The sequence below is a fragment of the Chaetodon trifascialis genome, chromosome 7, assembly GCF_039877785.1.
Source record: "Chaetodon trifascialis isolate fChaTrf1 chromosome 7, fChaTrf1.hap1, whole genome shotgun sequence".
NCBI lineage: Eukaryota > Metazoa > Chordata > Actinopteri > Chaetodontiformes > Chaetodontidae > Chaetodon > Chaetodon trifascialis.
In genome coordinates, this window is record NC_092062.1 from 24,519,396 (window position 1) to 24,536,223 (window position 16,828).

At 42.3% G+C, this 16,828-nt stretch overlaps 1 protein-coding gene across 2 annotated transcripts in view; it reads right to left on the bottom strand.

The window, feature by feature from the left end:
- The window catches only part of slc9a1a (solute carrier family 9 member A1a), a 32,743-nt gene extending 21,568 nt beyond the window's left edge, over positions 1 to 11,175 (bottom strand). For both annotated transcript variants that reach the window (XM_070965750.1, XM_070965749.1), the window contains exon 1: positions 10,038 to 11,175. In XM_070965750.1, coding sequence (XP_070821851.1) covers positions 10,038 to 10,329 — 292 coding nt within the window. In that variant the 5' untranslated portion in view covers positions 10,330 to 11,175. The remainder of the gene's footprint in view (positions 1 to 10,037) is intronic.
- Between the last annotated feature and the right edge of the window lie 5,653 nt (positions 11,176 to 16,828).

Consider the following 16,828-nt stretch of genomic DNA (forward strand, 5'->3'; position numbering starts at 1 on the left):
GTCTGTCTCTCTGTGTGTGTCTCTGCCTGAGTGATGAGATTAACTTGAATTATTGACATCTTTTTTTCTCACTTTATTAAAGGTAACACAGTGAAAGCAGACCGAATACTCCCTAACACAATATTACAAGAGCAATCAGCAGTGACATACCACACTTCAGTGAGTACTAGCACCACCCAGGTAACAAATTCTAACCTCTGCTTTAGATTTAGCAGCTTGTTTGATGATGCAGAGCTCTCTCAGGTAAAAAAAAAGAAGCATTACTGTATGCAGGGCTTGTACACATCAATTTCAATTTCAGCATAAATATCAGTACTCTGCAGACTTAATGTTTGTTAGAAATGCAGAGGGAAACACTTGTGATTTTTGTGTAGGCTGTGCAGACATATCAGAGCTTGCCTGGCCCCAATTGCTTATTTTGACAGGCAATATTCTCTGCATATGTGTTTAATATAAAGTGGTATCTTCGGTCTCGATGCTGTCGTTCGGGAGAGTATTGTGTATGTTGTGTGTAGTTACTGGTGTGACACATAACTAACACCATGGCCTTTTCAAATCTCGAAGGAGAAAATGGAAATAGTATGCAAAAGATTTATTATAGACAGATCTCACGACAGTTCCCCATTCCCCATTTCAGTATATTTGCCATGAGCCCACATTCAGGAGATGAAGGTTTACATAAAAAGTACTGCCAGTGAAATGAGAAGAGATTATTTTTAACTTCCATTTGTTGTCTGGTTTACGTACTAATCCAATTTTTGAAGAGTTCCATATAATTGAAATAAACTTTTGCAATTATCTGCTCTTATTTGAGCCTGCGTGGCTGACATGTCACAGCACAAGCAGCTCTGCAGGGGAGCTCCCAGAGACTATTAATGCCAAGCAGCAAGACTTACTGCCTGACAAACGACGAAAGCTGTCTGACTATAAAAGGCTGCCTTTTGACTCTAACAGGCTGGGGCCACAAATATCATCACCCTGAGCTGCTGTGAGGTTTCACATGAAACTATAAACACGGACAAGGCTACACACATACACACAGTGAGGTGAGGGGACAACTGTGGCCTGTGCATAAGTAGTTAGCACAAGAAGATGAAAACTTTAACGAGACAGCAGTGTGCATCCCATAGTGACAAGTCTTTCCCCAGCTATATTTACTGTACACGACGGCAGCACAGGGACATGTCATTTTCAAGCTGGCACTGTACCAGCTGACAACATGGTGCAATAACAATAACACACAAACACACACAGAAATATGAACCAGATAGGGCTACATGTCCACACACTGACTATCTTCTTCATAGGGGTAGATGACACATAATGGATCACATGAATAGATCATGGTGAGACACAAAATGGCAGCACTGCAAACAATTACGAAACTTTATTAACACTCTGAATTTGACACATTTTTGCAGTTACTTAGAATTATGCGCAAATACAATCGCATCTGATAGCTCACCTGTGAGAAATGCTACCTGCTTTACATTACATGCCCCGTAAGGACTCAATGCCCTTGTGAATGACACAATAAGTCTGTGCGTTCCAGGCACAGAGAGAGACTGACATGTTAATTGAGCCATGTCAACAAGTTGCTTTTCACAAACGGCCTAAGCTACAGACATGGAAATATGCTGTCCACCCACCGGATAATTTTACATTCAAATGGTAACATGCACAAAGAATACTAACCCATGGTGCTGTTAGAAGCTTGGATAAAAGCACCGACAACAGCACGTCAATAAGCACCACAGCTACAAAATTCAAGCTCTTTAGTAAAAGGCTGGATGGTGCAGACACCACCTTGCCCAGTAGCCACAGGGTGCGTTCCCTCCTGAGCAAGGAAGGAGGGGCAGGCAGGTGAACAGCCTGGCCCAGTTTGCTTATGTTTGCACAATGAGGATCCCAGAGAAGCTAATTAATATTCACTCATTAGTACATTGCACAGTTTGTTATGCAACGGCCAGTCCTTGCAAACACGCTGCCAGTAAACATGAATTACCACTGCAAATTAATAGATCATTTACAATTGACAAATACCAACTGGAATCATTCTGAATTTTCATTTGATCATGTCAATGTAGCAGGGCTTTGTCTTAACAGTGTGCGAAAGTTTAGCATGAGAAATCCTCTGCAGGAACACAAGGCATCTGAGGTAGGGGGAGGGGTGTTTATGCTCAGCCAGTTTGAGGACAACACTATCAGTGTTCCAGCACACAAGCTCAACAAATGCATGTCTGTGGATTATACAGCTGCATGCAGCTGGAGCTCTGAGGAAAGACAGTGAGGAAGCCTTTATCTTAAATGGTCTAAGGAGACCCAATTTCCCTACAACAGGATGTCGTGGGCGGAATGCTCTTCTCTTTTCAATGCACTTTAGCAGAAAACAGGCACCACCCAAAACTCTGCAAAGGTTTAGCAGCCAGGTGGGTTAACAAAGATATTCTGTGGTAGCTGCTAGAAACACAGGAAACAGAAACCATATGTGATTCCCCTTAAAGGCTGAAGTGGCGAGCAGGATGTAAATTCCGCAGCAAGTTCTGAGATGATGCAAAGCACATTGTCTCCTCAGGAGGAAGCATCAATCTGTGGGTCTACTGGAGGCTTCAAAATGAGAGCTAAATTAACACCATAAATTAGCTCATTAACGTTCACAATATCTCAGCCCACTGCAGACACTGTTAGATAATTAAAAAGCTGTGTCTCAAAGTGACGTCAACACCACAGAGATCTCCGTTCAGTGTGGGGGACACCAGATTACACAAGAGGGCCTGCCCACCTCCAGTAAACTAATTGGTTCCAAGAAGAACAGAATAGATTACAGTGCCTTCCACACAAATTCTGCAAGCAACTGAGAGTTTATATCAGCCTGTTATCATCCTGCGTCATTACAAATGTAATGTGGGTAGGAAAGATTCCCTCGTTAACAAAGAAAATGTTGTATTTTACATTCTTGTTTAATGGAAAACAAGCATGTTCAGCCTGTTGCACAAGGACAGAGGGCAGCAGATGGCAGTGCATACAGCAAGGTGCTACTGGATCCAAAGAAACCAGATCTGCAAATAAAGACTATTTACTTCTAAAAGTCAGACCGTGAGGGGACGTGCTCATAATTTCTAAGCAAACAAATTCTACCTGTATGATACTGGGCAATAAGGCTGCACTACTATAAGAAACTGAAGGCCAAGAGGACAGCAGCTTACTAATATTGTCTAAGAAGCGATAGCCTCATGTCTACAGCATGTGACTGAGAAACCACAGAGAATGGAATGCTCTTTACAACTTTATTTAAATAAGCGTCTTGACTAGAAACACATGCTTATTTTCAGCAATGCCTACAGGGACTACTTGCAATGGTGGGCAGGGTTTCAAGAATTCCTACATCCAAACACCATTATACCTGGAAGGGGCCTAGTTTCACAAACTTCCTCTGTTGTTAGCCACTTAGCAGCTCAGATTTAATGATCATTTGACTTGAGAAAGCCCATCTGGTCACACACAGTTTTTCAATATTCATACTAGAACTACCCATACTTCAAAGCTCTACTAAAAGAAACATGACTGAATCCAGAGGGTGGCATGGGAAACCAAGTGGGGCTATTATTAGATGACAAGGAGTCCTATAATCCCTTGTGTGAAGTGTCCTTCCGAGTGACATTAAGTAATGAACCTTAGCAAGGGTACTTTTGGTTCACAGCTTTCACTCCCTCAATCATGATTCATGAATAGGCCAAAATAAACTGGAAAAAATGGCAGGCTTATGAGGACGGTGATAGATTTTCCAAACAAAACACCAGCAAATTCAACATTATCACTTATCATCTTTCCATATCATAGCAAAGCCTCGCAATTCACAAATATTTAAATACAAGATAAGCTTAATCTTAAATCTGTCACAGCATGAGATCTTACATTCTTGAGTCTGTAGGTTTTGCAAAAAATGTGGCATTTTAGTCTAGGAAAACACTGGCCTATAACCATTTGAATCAATGGTTACAGGAAATGAATTTTAGTTTTTATCATGTAAGTCTGAATACTGCAGTGATTACCATAACACAATGTACATATTGCTCACCCCAGCAGAAGCTGTGGAATGGGCAGCAGGTCACAGGAATGCTTTTTCCATTGCCAAGGGGAGAAAATACCTAAACTGGTCTAATGACCATGCTCTGCGCCAAACCTTCAATAACAAGATGGGCAGTGTTGTCCTCGAGGAAAGGGCAAACAGCTCATGACTGGATGGATTAAACATTATTACAGCTGGTGCCTCGAGCAGTCGCACACTCAACACTGAATCCAGCAGTGACACTCTAAAGGACCCATTATCATTCATGGCTGACCAGGAGGGACAAGTGAAGACTGTGCATGCTGGACAACCAGGAAGCAGATGAAACGCTACATGTAAAAACTCTCAACACGTCCAGGATGTAGGGACAAAAGGCTCAGTAGAGGAAGCCTGAAAGGTCCAACCTCAGCCAAGTGGTGACAGTTAACACATTCTTAAATCTCTCCTGCGTGACTCCAATTATGGCCCTCAGTGCTCTTCAAAGGAGGAAGATAAGATAGTGGAAAGGAGGGCAGTGAAATTCAAAGAGTAACTCATGACACACAACTGCAGTCAAGACATATGTATGAAGGAGATTAGTGGTAGGTGCACTCAATGTATTGGGTAAAAAAGGAAAAAAATGATGCAATGCATGGAAAGATTTTTATGACCAGGCCAGACGGTTCATCTTGGCTGCTTATCAATAATGGCATGCGCTGTGTCTTTGCCCCACTCCCTCCTAAGAGCCTTTATGCAACAAGGTTATTGAAAACCACCCAAGGGTAACCACTCTTTCACTTCTGCTTGTGTACCCAGTGTCACACCAGCCTGGCACTGGCTACACACCATCTTTTCCAAAGCCAGGAAGTGTGTCCTGTTGCCAGGTGACTAATTGTATAGTTCTGGCAACCAGGTCTGCTGTATCAAGCAAACACAAAAGAGAGAAAACACTTAAACAGTTCCTTTGTTACAAAAGGTGATTGATGATACATTCGTTTGATTCTTTTCATAGAAATCAAGATGTGTAACTGGCTGGACAGTTCGCCAACAGTGCAACACGTCGAGGTTCACAGGAAGGACAAGAAACACTTGTGTTTCAGAGTGATGCAGGCCTTATTCCCGACGACAGTGCTGTGTAAAAGACAAGCCTTTGTGGGGCATTGTTTGATTGTGTGATGCAGATCATTGTGCTTCTCAAGTTGCTTGTGCAAGACCAGCACTGGTTTAAATTATTAATAATGGCCTGCTGCTGGTATATTCCAGTATGATCCCTGATGCCATATCTGCACAATACTACAGGCTCATGTGGGTGATTTCTCGCAAGGTTTGATCCTTACTGCATTTCGCAAGCACATCCTCCACTATAACTACTGAATGGAGTACAATCCAGTGACAGTATCAAATGTCTGTTTCAAGCAGTATTGTACATAAGCCTTCTAGTGATCAGCGTCTGATGTTTTCAATGGAGTGAAAGCAAACAGAGGGAAAGACTTGGCCTCAGGGGGAAACAAAAGGATAAGTTAACATTAGTGCGAACACTGTATCTACCTTTATGGTTGTCCTGTGACTGCCAGGAGATAGTCTTGTTTCATGGAGAAAACAACAACATTTTAAATAAGGCCGTTATTTCTATGATGGCTAAGAGTCCAAGCCATTGATCTACCCATAAGGCCTTTAAAAAAAAAATCAAACAGAAAATAGCGTCAACTGCAATCAGTTATAGCTACAATGTCCTTACCCAAGACACCTAAAATGATGATTATTGCTTGCAACCCAGTGACCCATGCACAGAAAGGAGAACCATGAAACCAGTCAATAGCTGTTATTGATTTAAAGGTGACTTACTTGAATGTCTTGGATATTGACTATATTGAATAGTCTTACTGAATGTGAGGCAAAGATATCTATTTCTGAGATGAGGGGTATGTCAGTTTTTTTCTTTAGGAAAACTTAGTGTGAAAAGTGAGAACATCGGTAACACATTTAAGATGTGTACAACTTGTGGAACATTGAGCTTTGTCAAGGGTGTGGTTTCTGATGGCCGACCTGGAAACCTTCCCACACAGGCCTTATAGATAAGGACAATATCAAGGCTCATATTTCTTAATGGGTTTGTCAAATCCTGTAACTCAGGACTCCAAAACAACAGATGTATCAATTCGTAAATTAATAATCATACTTAACAATCAAAGTATGGCCAGACACTAAGTGCTACACTGTAAATTCACGATAAGTCAACCCTTGGTTGATTCTGGCGCACTCCTTAAAATTTCAATTTCATCAACAAAATGTTAATTCAATTTTAAAACATGTATTAACTGAAGCAGGAAGTGCTATGAGAGACCCGTTCAGTTCAAGAATGATTATACAGGTGGTTTGTGGGTCAACCCAGTGATACTATATCTCAAACCTGAGTTATCATCGTTTACTGTAGATAAAGCAGTCCTTAAAGAAATGGGCAGGTCTCTGAGAGAACCATTTACTCTGCAAACAAAGGAGTCAAACAACTGCAGCATTCCTGAAATAATGTTAATCAGGACATAATGGATCTTAGAAAATTAAAGTACACACCATAAAACTAGATTTAAGATCACAGATTCATGTCTGGTAATTCGAAGGTTCCTTAGGTGACAGAACCAGAAACAACCAAAGGAGTGGGCAAAAGAATTCAATAAATATCTGTAAGCCCTAGTACAACTGATAAAATCTGAGAGGGGTTTCACTGTATCTGGTTAAAACCAGGTTACAGCAATGTTTAACGCAGATGGTCAATCTATGCCTGCTGAAGTTGCATTTCTGGGCTGTCGTGTAGTTTTCTACACCATAATGACAAAGGGCACTTTTCACCATTCAGGCTTCCAAAGTCTGCACTTAGATGCCCACTCACAGTCGAGTGGTTCACTCCCACACCTCTGGAATGAGTACAGTCTTCCAGCATTTCCCCTAATGCCACTTCCTGCTGTCTACATAAACAACAAAAACACAAAATAACAAATAACTCAACTACTCTAAAAATATCCGTACTTCCTCTGTGGTCATTCTTCTTTCTGGGTGTGCTTTAATAGCTTTTACTTTTTGACAAATGCAGTGAGCATAGCATATATAATAACTGTAACTACAAATACTACGATACTGTTAATAATAAACAAAGTTTGTGTTGGTAACAACCTGTTAAATAAACACTGCCAAAACATTCTTGGCAACAGGGGTAATAACACTGTCATGACCATGTTCCAGTGTTGCAATGAGAGTTTCACTGTAAGATAACATCCACGTAAATATCATGCTATCATACAGTTATTATTATTATCAGTTACAATTACCCTTAAAAGGCTGAAAACAAGTAAAAAGTAGTTTGTTTTTTGGTTGAACATCAATTTTCATACCACAGTGTACTGTAATACCCTACTTTACTCATTAAATCACTGCAAGCTTTGCACAGTCTGGCTTGGTCTCCATAAAGTAAGGTTCTAGAAATGAAAAGTGCTTCCACATCCTGCATTCTTGCTGAAGAGATCCATATCACAGCATCACAAACTACCCGACAAACTAAAAAAAGAAGGGGGATATTTTTCATTTCTCTTCGACTCTGCTCAGCTGATGCTCCTTCCCTCTTCTTCACTCCTTACTCACAGGAATCAGGATTCAGGTTGCCGTCCAACTCCCACTACAACAAAAACCGTACTCAGATAACAGCAACCCTGTAACGGTGTGTGGCTTTCATGGAGTGTCACAATGAAGTAACACACACCTTCTCTTCAAATTGTTTGGCCGGTTGTGAATTATAAATGGAAGGTAAGTCTAAATGGACTTGTCAGACATGTTACAGGGAACCTGGCTGGAAGGAGGTGAACACGGGACTCAAGCGGCTTCACAACCATCAAGGTTATTGCCAAAAGGTGTGAGCCATTGCCCACACATGTATTACTAGTGAAGATTATCAGAAAACCCTATGCAAAAGGTCAATGTTAAAGTCAGCGCCAGGTAGATGTTTGATAAACACTCCACCCTACTACAGTGTACTCATTATTCTTTATAACTGCAGGGTAAGTCTTGTTTATGAGTGTCTTGTTACATATTACATTCACAAAATAAATGTGGAGCAACGTTATTTAGATAAAGCTTGCTAGCATTCATTCCTCCTGATTATAACTAAACAGATCCTTTTAAACACACCCTTCATCTGAACAAAGGCAAAAAATGGATCACTTTATTACTATGTAGCAGGCTTCCAGTGCCAAATAAAGCATTTGACATAGGTTGATAAAGAATAGTTATTTCTGGTTAATACCAGTCTGCAGCCTAATTACAGGGGCCAAAATAGAAGATGTCTCATAAAAATAAGGACTTTGCCACCTACTGTTAGGGCATAATCTGATCTAAATTACATCCCCATGGTTTTGATTCATATGAAAATATTTTGCACTGGGTATAATCAATTCAAGAGAGGTGCTCAGTGCACACAGGCAAGGTTGCTTAAGAGATAAATAGACGGAGAATGTGCTTTTAGGCTTGTAAGATATTAGGTCCATGAACGTGAATCAGTCGCTGGCCCAAGGCTGAGCAGCGTAGCAGCCACATTGAATTATCCACAGTCCATTTTCAGCCTTCCTGGGATAATCAGAGGCTTAAGGTCACCACTGTCTGCTGCTGCTGTCAGCCTTTACACTCTTCCAGTCTGATTTCTTTTCTGCCTCCTTCCTGCTTTCTACACCTTAATCATTCCTTAAACTCTCTCTCCTCATCCTCATCTCTCATGTTCACTTCATGCCCTTGAGCTGCGTCCCAACAGAGAGTTACCGGGGCCAGGTGGTCCCTCTCTGCTTGTCCTCCCCCCAGAGACACCGGGCTTTTCGCCCAGACAGTGAGGCAGTATCGTCTCCTCGCCACAGGCTGGAGCTCAGTCAGGCCTCTGATGTCACAGGCAACTGACAAGCTGCTGGCTCTCAGAAAAAGATGGCAGGGGGCAATGCAGTGTTCTGTGGAAAGCACAATGTGAGGATGGATTTATGAGAGACAGGACAGTACACAGAAAGAAAGAGGAAAGGAAAGAGAGCGTGAAGGAGTGAAGAAGTGAGACTCAACAAAAGGTGAGAACACAGAAGACGCTGATGAGGGACCTGAAGAGCTGGACAGAAGTCTTTCAGCGTGCATCACAGCGAGGGAAAAGCTTCAAACCACAAATCACAAAAGAAAATCACAAAGCGGCCCAACTCAAATTCGCTTGTCAATTTTGAGACACCATTCACAGCAATGCTGCAAGGCTCACAACAGCGTAGCAGGAGGTTCTCCTGTGTTGAAAACTTGCCAGCATGTTGCTGTTTGACATCCAGACTGCTGCATCAAGCTGCTTAGTCATCACTGTAGCAGAGACTAAGAACAGTACTAGAAAAAGACCCTCTCCACACGAGGCTGACAGAACTGATGAGTAATCTGCGTGACCAGCAATGCAGATTTACCCTCGGAGTCTTGACTGAATTGAGCTATTCTGGTGAAACTGTTAGGTCAGCGTGCCAGTGGCATCTTGAATTGTTGTGCAGAACACAAGGCAGCAAGCCTGGTGGTCAGAGATCATCGTGTAGCTGTAAAGTGGTAGATTTGAGCTTTCTGTCAATCATTATGAGCACATCAATAGCTATTTCTGCAGCCTTGCAATCTGAATGAAGACTATCATACCGGTTGATGTATCTATGCTACCTCTGCTGGAGTCAAAAGTCCATTATCTGATCACCAGTAGTTTGACCCAGTCTGCTCTTCAACATGTCACTGAGTCTAAGAGCTGTCAGATAAAAAGACTCTACCTTTATTTGTTTGGACATGCAGGTAATTCTGCATCTGATAAACCGGCTGCAATAATGGAAAACTTACCTGGAATGACTACACCTGGAGCCATTACCACACTCTTAGCTTGCATTTCCTGGAAAGGCTGAGCACAAATGCCACCGGGCGTCCGGCAGCATTAACATAACATACGTGACATGATACTCACCTAATTTCATTAAAGAGGCGAGCAGCACCCATAATGAGATTTCAAACGGGGTCTGAATGTGATGGTAATCGAGGCTGAGCACAGGGAAAGGCTTTTTGGTAAGGTTATGCCCTGCGTGCGGCGATGTAATGTTGTCCGACTTTGCATGATGTTTGACATCCGGAGAGCTGGCGGCTCCGAGAGGAAGCAGGGAGCCCTCCAGAAACACCAACACCATCAACAGGAGCAGTCCCCGCTCTGGTAACGTCTTCCCGAAGCCAGCCGGGCTGTGTGAACCCGCCATCGAAGGCATGTTGTCGAGCAAAAAAAGCCGATGTAGCGTGAAAAGAAAATATTTGCTAAAAGTCCGCTTGACAACCAAGGAAGTTCAAGAAATGTGGACGCAACTTCGTAACGTTACGTTAGTTAACCAACTCCTCAACTGTCGAACATTCTGGTTAACTGACTTTAACGGCCGGTTCGACTAGCTTAAACCGAACCAGAAGCCCATTCTGTGAGTCCACGGTAGCTAGCTTGACTTCAGTGTTGAGGCTTGTAGCTCAGGTAAACGGTTGCACTGGCACAGGCCGTTGGAAGAAAGCAGGAAATGTCAAAAGGCTATAAAGAGTTTCTTTTCACCACAGGGCAGACAACGATGCTGTAAAGAGCGAACCTCTCCTGTTTTTTTTACAGCGGTGTTTCACAAGTTTGCCCGTTTCTGTCAGTGACTATCAATGTCCATGTCGGTGAAAGATGTCATTGTTGATGCTGGAGGCAAGCGAGACACAGCGGCATCCCCTCCACGCCTCTTCCTCCCTCCGACTGCCCGAGAAACTCGTCCGTGAGGCGGCGGTGCTCAGATACTGACCTTGAAGAGAAGCCACACTGCTGCCACATTGCATTTTGCCGTGTACCCTATGTGTTTTAACTTTTTTTTTTGTTATATATACATATATATTAAAGTCCGTTTATGCGGTATTTCCAACGTGCTCCCAGGAGGACGGGACCTTGACCGGGGGCTCAGCTCTAAAGGGAGGATGGCGGAGGACTTGGGGTGCTCTCCGCCACGGATTCAGAGGCTTGTCACGGGTTGCCAAGCCGAGTGGCGACTGCTCTTCTCCGTGGTGGTGTTTAGCTTCATACAACCTTCAAAACGCACACCCTTTCGCGGAGGTTTGGTGGGTGGGAGGAGGAGGAGGAGGAGTACAGTGGAAGGGGAGGGGGATGGGGGACTATAGTGACACCTATAGGAATGGAGGTTTAAGGTGTCTTCAACAGAAAAGCATCCTCATAACTATTGCCTTTTAAAGAAATATCTCCTTTACAGTCCTTTAATGAATGGGATATTCTGTGTTGGTAATGTGGTTTTGACGTCACTGGGTTGTTATTTGACCCAGCTTCCATCAGGTCATAGGTCAACAACAGACCACAGTCCAGAGAGTAGAGCATTTTTTCTGTAGATGTCACCAAAGCTTTAACATTAAGCAGTGATATTCACAATGGCCGACAGAGGAACCAGGGTGCAGACATTTGCAGAAATTGAATATAGCTGTAATAGAAAACTGGCTGTAAATCTCCTTTAAGAGGTCAGGGGTCAGTTTCAGCTGCCAACCAGGACCCCTGGAGCAGGAAGGAGCACAGTATTGCTTAAGGACACTTCAGTACAGCACATGTATTAACACATAAAACACGCAGTATAGTCACACTGATCAGCATGCCAGCTTCTTTTTGGTGTTTGTTCCTGGTGTGTAGCTGTGGGAGTGGCATTGGAAACGACTCGCATTGCAAGTTCAAAATTATGACTCAACCCACTAGTGAATTTCCAAGCGCGCCTTCCATATTTAGCAACATATAATTCCCCTAATAACAAAAGCAGTGACTTGTTTTACAGGTGTTCAAATGACATTACAGGCTTATGGAGGCAGCAGTGTCTTTGCTCAGAGCTCACCCTGAAGCAGCACAAAGGTGTCCCAGACTGTATGAAGTAGCGCTGCCATGATTGCTTGATTGAGCAATAAAAGAAATTTAATAAATTGATTGTTCAAGTCATTGTTCAAGCAAAAAATGACAAACATTAGCTGGTTTCAGCCTCTCAAATATGAGGTTTTGGAGTGATTGCAGTGAACATTTTTCATTTTTATGTGGACCTTTTATATATTAAATGATTAGTTGCAGCCCAAGTATAAAGTTCATCTTTTGCACAGCCAGTTCCCTCCATTGATGTATAAGACTCCAAACAACCTCCGGTTGGTCAATTTGTCTCGACTGTGATGTAACATGGAGTTACAGTAATAACTGTCGAGAAGTGGTTCCACCTTGTCTAAAGTGCCTGGAGCCCACAACCGTTTGGCCAGCAAGACCAGAAATGAGGACTCACATGGATTGATTATAGTTTTGAGCTCAAATAGCTGCTTTCTGGACCTTTAGACAAGTTCTGGCCAGTGAAGGCAACACGAAAGACATTAACTGTTCTGAGGCCAAACTGTTAAGCAAAAAATTAGATAATGTCTGGTCTGTCAGCCTGATCTGAGGTGCAGCATTAATAAGGTATGGTCAGTGGTGATAACAGTGTGCTGCACGACACACACACTTAAACACCATCACGGTCATAGTTAGGGCGATAAAGCATCTATGCCGTTCGTCACTTCTGTCTCTCTCTGTCTTTAAGGTGTTTCATGTTTTACAGCTTCCTGTTGCTGTTGGTCCACATAGTTACGACCACACTGAGATACTGCATCGTGATCCTGGTAAACACAGCACAGAGGGAACACCCAGTGCCTCTGTACTGTGGTCACTGCTAAGTCCTGTGGTGGGTGTAGACAGCCACGTACCTCCTCTGACAGACACGGTCACGATTTCATTTCATAGATTGATAATATAGAGTACATAGTGATCTTTGTAGTATACTGTTTTTTTCATTATTTAATCAACATTTACTTTCATTCTTCAACTCTTATTCTTTTTAAGGTATTCTGACATTTCACAGTTGGAGAAGCACAGGTGTAAATAATAAAGTGAATGGAGGCTAAGTTTAATTTAGCTGCTCCACTTTCTGGGTCCTGCTATCGTGCATGGCGCCTCACTGTCACACCGTCAAGGCTTACTGGGAGCAGTGTTCCATTTATTCAGCTGTGAGTAGTACAACCATTTCCACAACAGAGTTTCAGAAGTTTTCACGATTCATACCGTCTGTCTGTCTGTTTTGTCACTTGTAGCAGGACACTTTAAAGTGGATTAGTTGAAGTTTAAGCGTATATTAAGCGTGGGTATATTTAAAATGACTTGAGATAGACATTTGATTTGAAAAAACAAAGTGAAGCGATCAGATGGATTGCCATGAAATTTGGGCACACAACATTCATTCGTATATCTGCAGGATCAGCAGCAGTTTGCACTTTGAGAGGAGGTCTTCATTATTTGCACTCGTGCATGTCATTTCTCGGGGGTGCTGTTAGATGCTGTGATGTTGCTGCTGATACTGTCACTTTCATCCCGCTGTTTCATCATGTTATCGTGTGTGTCTGTTATGCTGGTGTTTATTAGTTTAAGATTTTAAGATAATGGTTTGATAATACATGTCAACAACATTACTGTAGGAATGCTTCCATTGTCATTTCAGCCCTTTTAGTGTATCTGGAAGGTTCCTGCTGTTCTTATCACTATTGCACAGTGACTTTGAAACCGAATGCGTACACCATACCAAGCATGACTTTCCAAACCAGTTTGTAAATTACCTCCCCATACAAAAGACGTGGTAACCTCTCTAAAGTCTGCTGGAACACATAAATACAGAACCTCCATCTGCCCCCTCAGCTCTGTTGTGGTGATGTTGTGATGCCAAGAGCTTTGCACGAACTTAGATTTCTACAACATGATTCCAAACTTCATCAAACCGTTGGAGAAAATAATAGGAGGCATGGTGCTGTGGTTAGTGGATATGAGGGAAATTGCTCAGGAGGACCGGGCTAAACACATGCCTGGTCTATCGTTTTTATGCTAAGACTACTTATAGCAAGGTAGAATATGTGCTTCGAGGCCACATGAACCAGAAGCCCAATGGGTTCAGTGCTGTAGTCGAGGCCACTCTGCACCCTGCAGCTGAAGCCAGAAATTCAGATTTGATCAAAGATAAATTGTACTCTACTAAAATAAATCCTCCGCCTGAAGAAGGAGTTGCCTGTTGAAAGCTTTGTATTCATCCAAGAATGGGCCAAAACAATTTTATTGAACCCTAGTGACCAAGCCTGCAGTCCAGAGCTTGTTTGCTTTTGCTTTTGGGAGGCTGTCTTTCATATTCCTGAAGCTAAAGAAAGTACAGTCTCAGTGATAGAAGTCCATTTTCTCCTCTGAACTGTGCAATTACACAATTTCAGATCGTAAAACTCTACCAAGCTCACCCTGACCCCAATGGTTTATACGTCAGCTTTGATGTTTCTATTTTCTGCCTTTATCTGCATGGTAGTAGTCACTGTGTCTTCTCCCACAAACCACGCGATGTGGAGCAAAACAAGTCAATTATTGCCAGGCAGCATTTGAATCTTCAGGGGGGAAAAAAAGCTGGCTGTAATTTTTATTATTTCCACTGGACTTAAAAACAAGGCAATTGACAAGCTTTGTGGTTTGCAATTTGTTTTATTTGTTTGTTTGTCTTTATGTGTGTTTCATTTGGAAAAAGAGGCTCTTATGGTGAAACCTTGTAGAGTGGGACCTTAAATCCTGCTTTACATACACATACAGGGTCAGATTATTTCAGTAAGACATCCACCAAATTTACAGTTTATCTGCAGACTGCTTTACTGAATCTGCTGCTCAGAAACTGTCTGCATCACTGATGTGTTCCTGGCTGTATGTATCAGCGTGGCTTTTCAGTAGAGGCTCACCGCAGGATCAAGCGCTGTCATCTCCTGGATTTGTGACAAAAACCCAGCAGGAATTTGGGATGAGACTTGTAAAAACTAATGGTGACATGACGCCTCCTCGCATAAGCTCTGTAAATGATGACGCGCTCTGACAGCATGTCTGTCAGCAAAGACATAAGCAAAATATTTGGACGGCTTTAATCACATGCTGTTTGGCAGAGGCGGTCATTTGTGGATTCGCTGGGCACAGTCACTTCTGACATGGAGCTGAAGCATCTAGACAACGTCCAGCTCACTCTCTCTGTCTCTTGCTCGTACAGGTTCCTTTGCTGCAAACCTCTTCACCCACATTTACTCTAAGCCATTGCAAATATCACTGCTCTAACTAATGCCAGATCACATCATGCTCGATAAGTATATCTCCTGCAGACCACTGGTGTCCTTAGTGTATCATTCCCATCATCTTAGATTAAGGCAAAGGCCTATTTTCATAATTATGGCCATGTGGTCAAAGCACGCCAAGGGTCAGACAGTGATCAACATAATGTCTCTGGTGTAATTTGGTGGCTGCTGAGAATCGACATTACCAGTGTGACGTGAATGTCTTCAGCAGCTTACTGTGGCTGACAGCATGCTGCAGCCAGTGATTGTTCAATGACCGAGAACTATCATAATGTGGAGCATAGAGAAATGCCACACCCAGCAGGAGGTGTGTGCAGATTAGCGTGGCGCTGTGTCTTAACTGTAAGCCTAACACCAAGCAAAAATTACTTGACAAAATGATTTTCTTTTCTTTGTAGTGTCGTCTTAAAGGGTGACTCCACTGATTTTACACATCAAGCTGTCCGTCATCTCCGTACAGTTGTTATGAACAGAGAAATTAGCTAAAGAGACCAAAACCATTTCTTGTACAAGCCTGTAAACGTGTTTATTTCTGCTTTAAAGCTGGGCATTTTAATATGGGGGTCTATGGGGATCGATTTGCTTTTGGAGTCAGTCTCAAGTGGCCATTTGATGAACAACAGTTTTTGGTACTTCAGCCTTGACAAAGGTAGACTTTTGTCATCGGTATTCTGTAACAATGGTATTTGTCATTTTGAGAGTTAAAGGAAATCGACCTATTTGTTCATTTAGATATGAGGATGTATTGACTTGAGGATAGCAATTTGAGGGTATATTAGCCACTACTTGACTTATGGAGATCAAGGTGCACTGTGAGTAATGTAAGCACAAGGTTTTGACAAGGAGGAAGAAAGTATACTACTACTACTACTACTACTACTACTACTACTACTACTACTAATAATAATAATAATAATAATAATATGTTATCCTTATCTCTCTATTGCATGGATTTTGATCCAGTGACAATGTTGTCGGAGTGCAATGCTAGACTGGCTAGAGTGCTCTTGTAATCACTATAAAATGTGGGTTGCATTGTCTTGTTCTTATTTTTCTCTTTAATCTACAACCCTGATTCCAAAAAAACTGCGGCTACTGTTTAAAATGTAAATAAAATCAGAATGCAATCATGTGCAAACAAACTGTGTTCACGTTGTATGTCCTTCATTGTTTCTTTCAGTTCTCGGCGCAACCTGCAAGACCTACCTCAACGATGGAGAAATGCATTGTGAAATTGCCAGATGAGGAAACCAACTGGTGACAAATGAGGAAGTGACAAAATCAACCAAATTAATGTGTTTGTGGGCTTAATTTGTTGTGGATCAACACCCACTGCCTGTCCACTGTGGCAAGAGCTTCATTAATTAGATAGCATTCATTCCTCCCTCCTCCCTCCTCCAGTTCTCTGTTCCATGTCTCGTCCTCCACAGAAGTCCGCTAAGCTCACTTCTTTCCACCTGAGTGCAGAATATATTTCAACAGACATTCTTATCTAAAAAAACAAAACAAAAAAACCCCTGACTCACTCCAACTGTCTTCTGGTGATGCAGC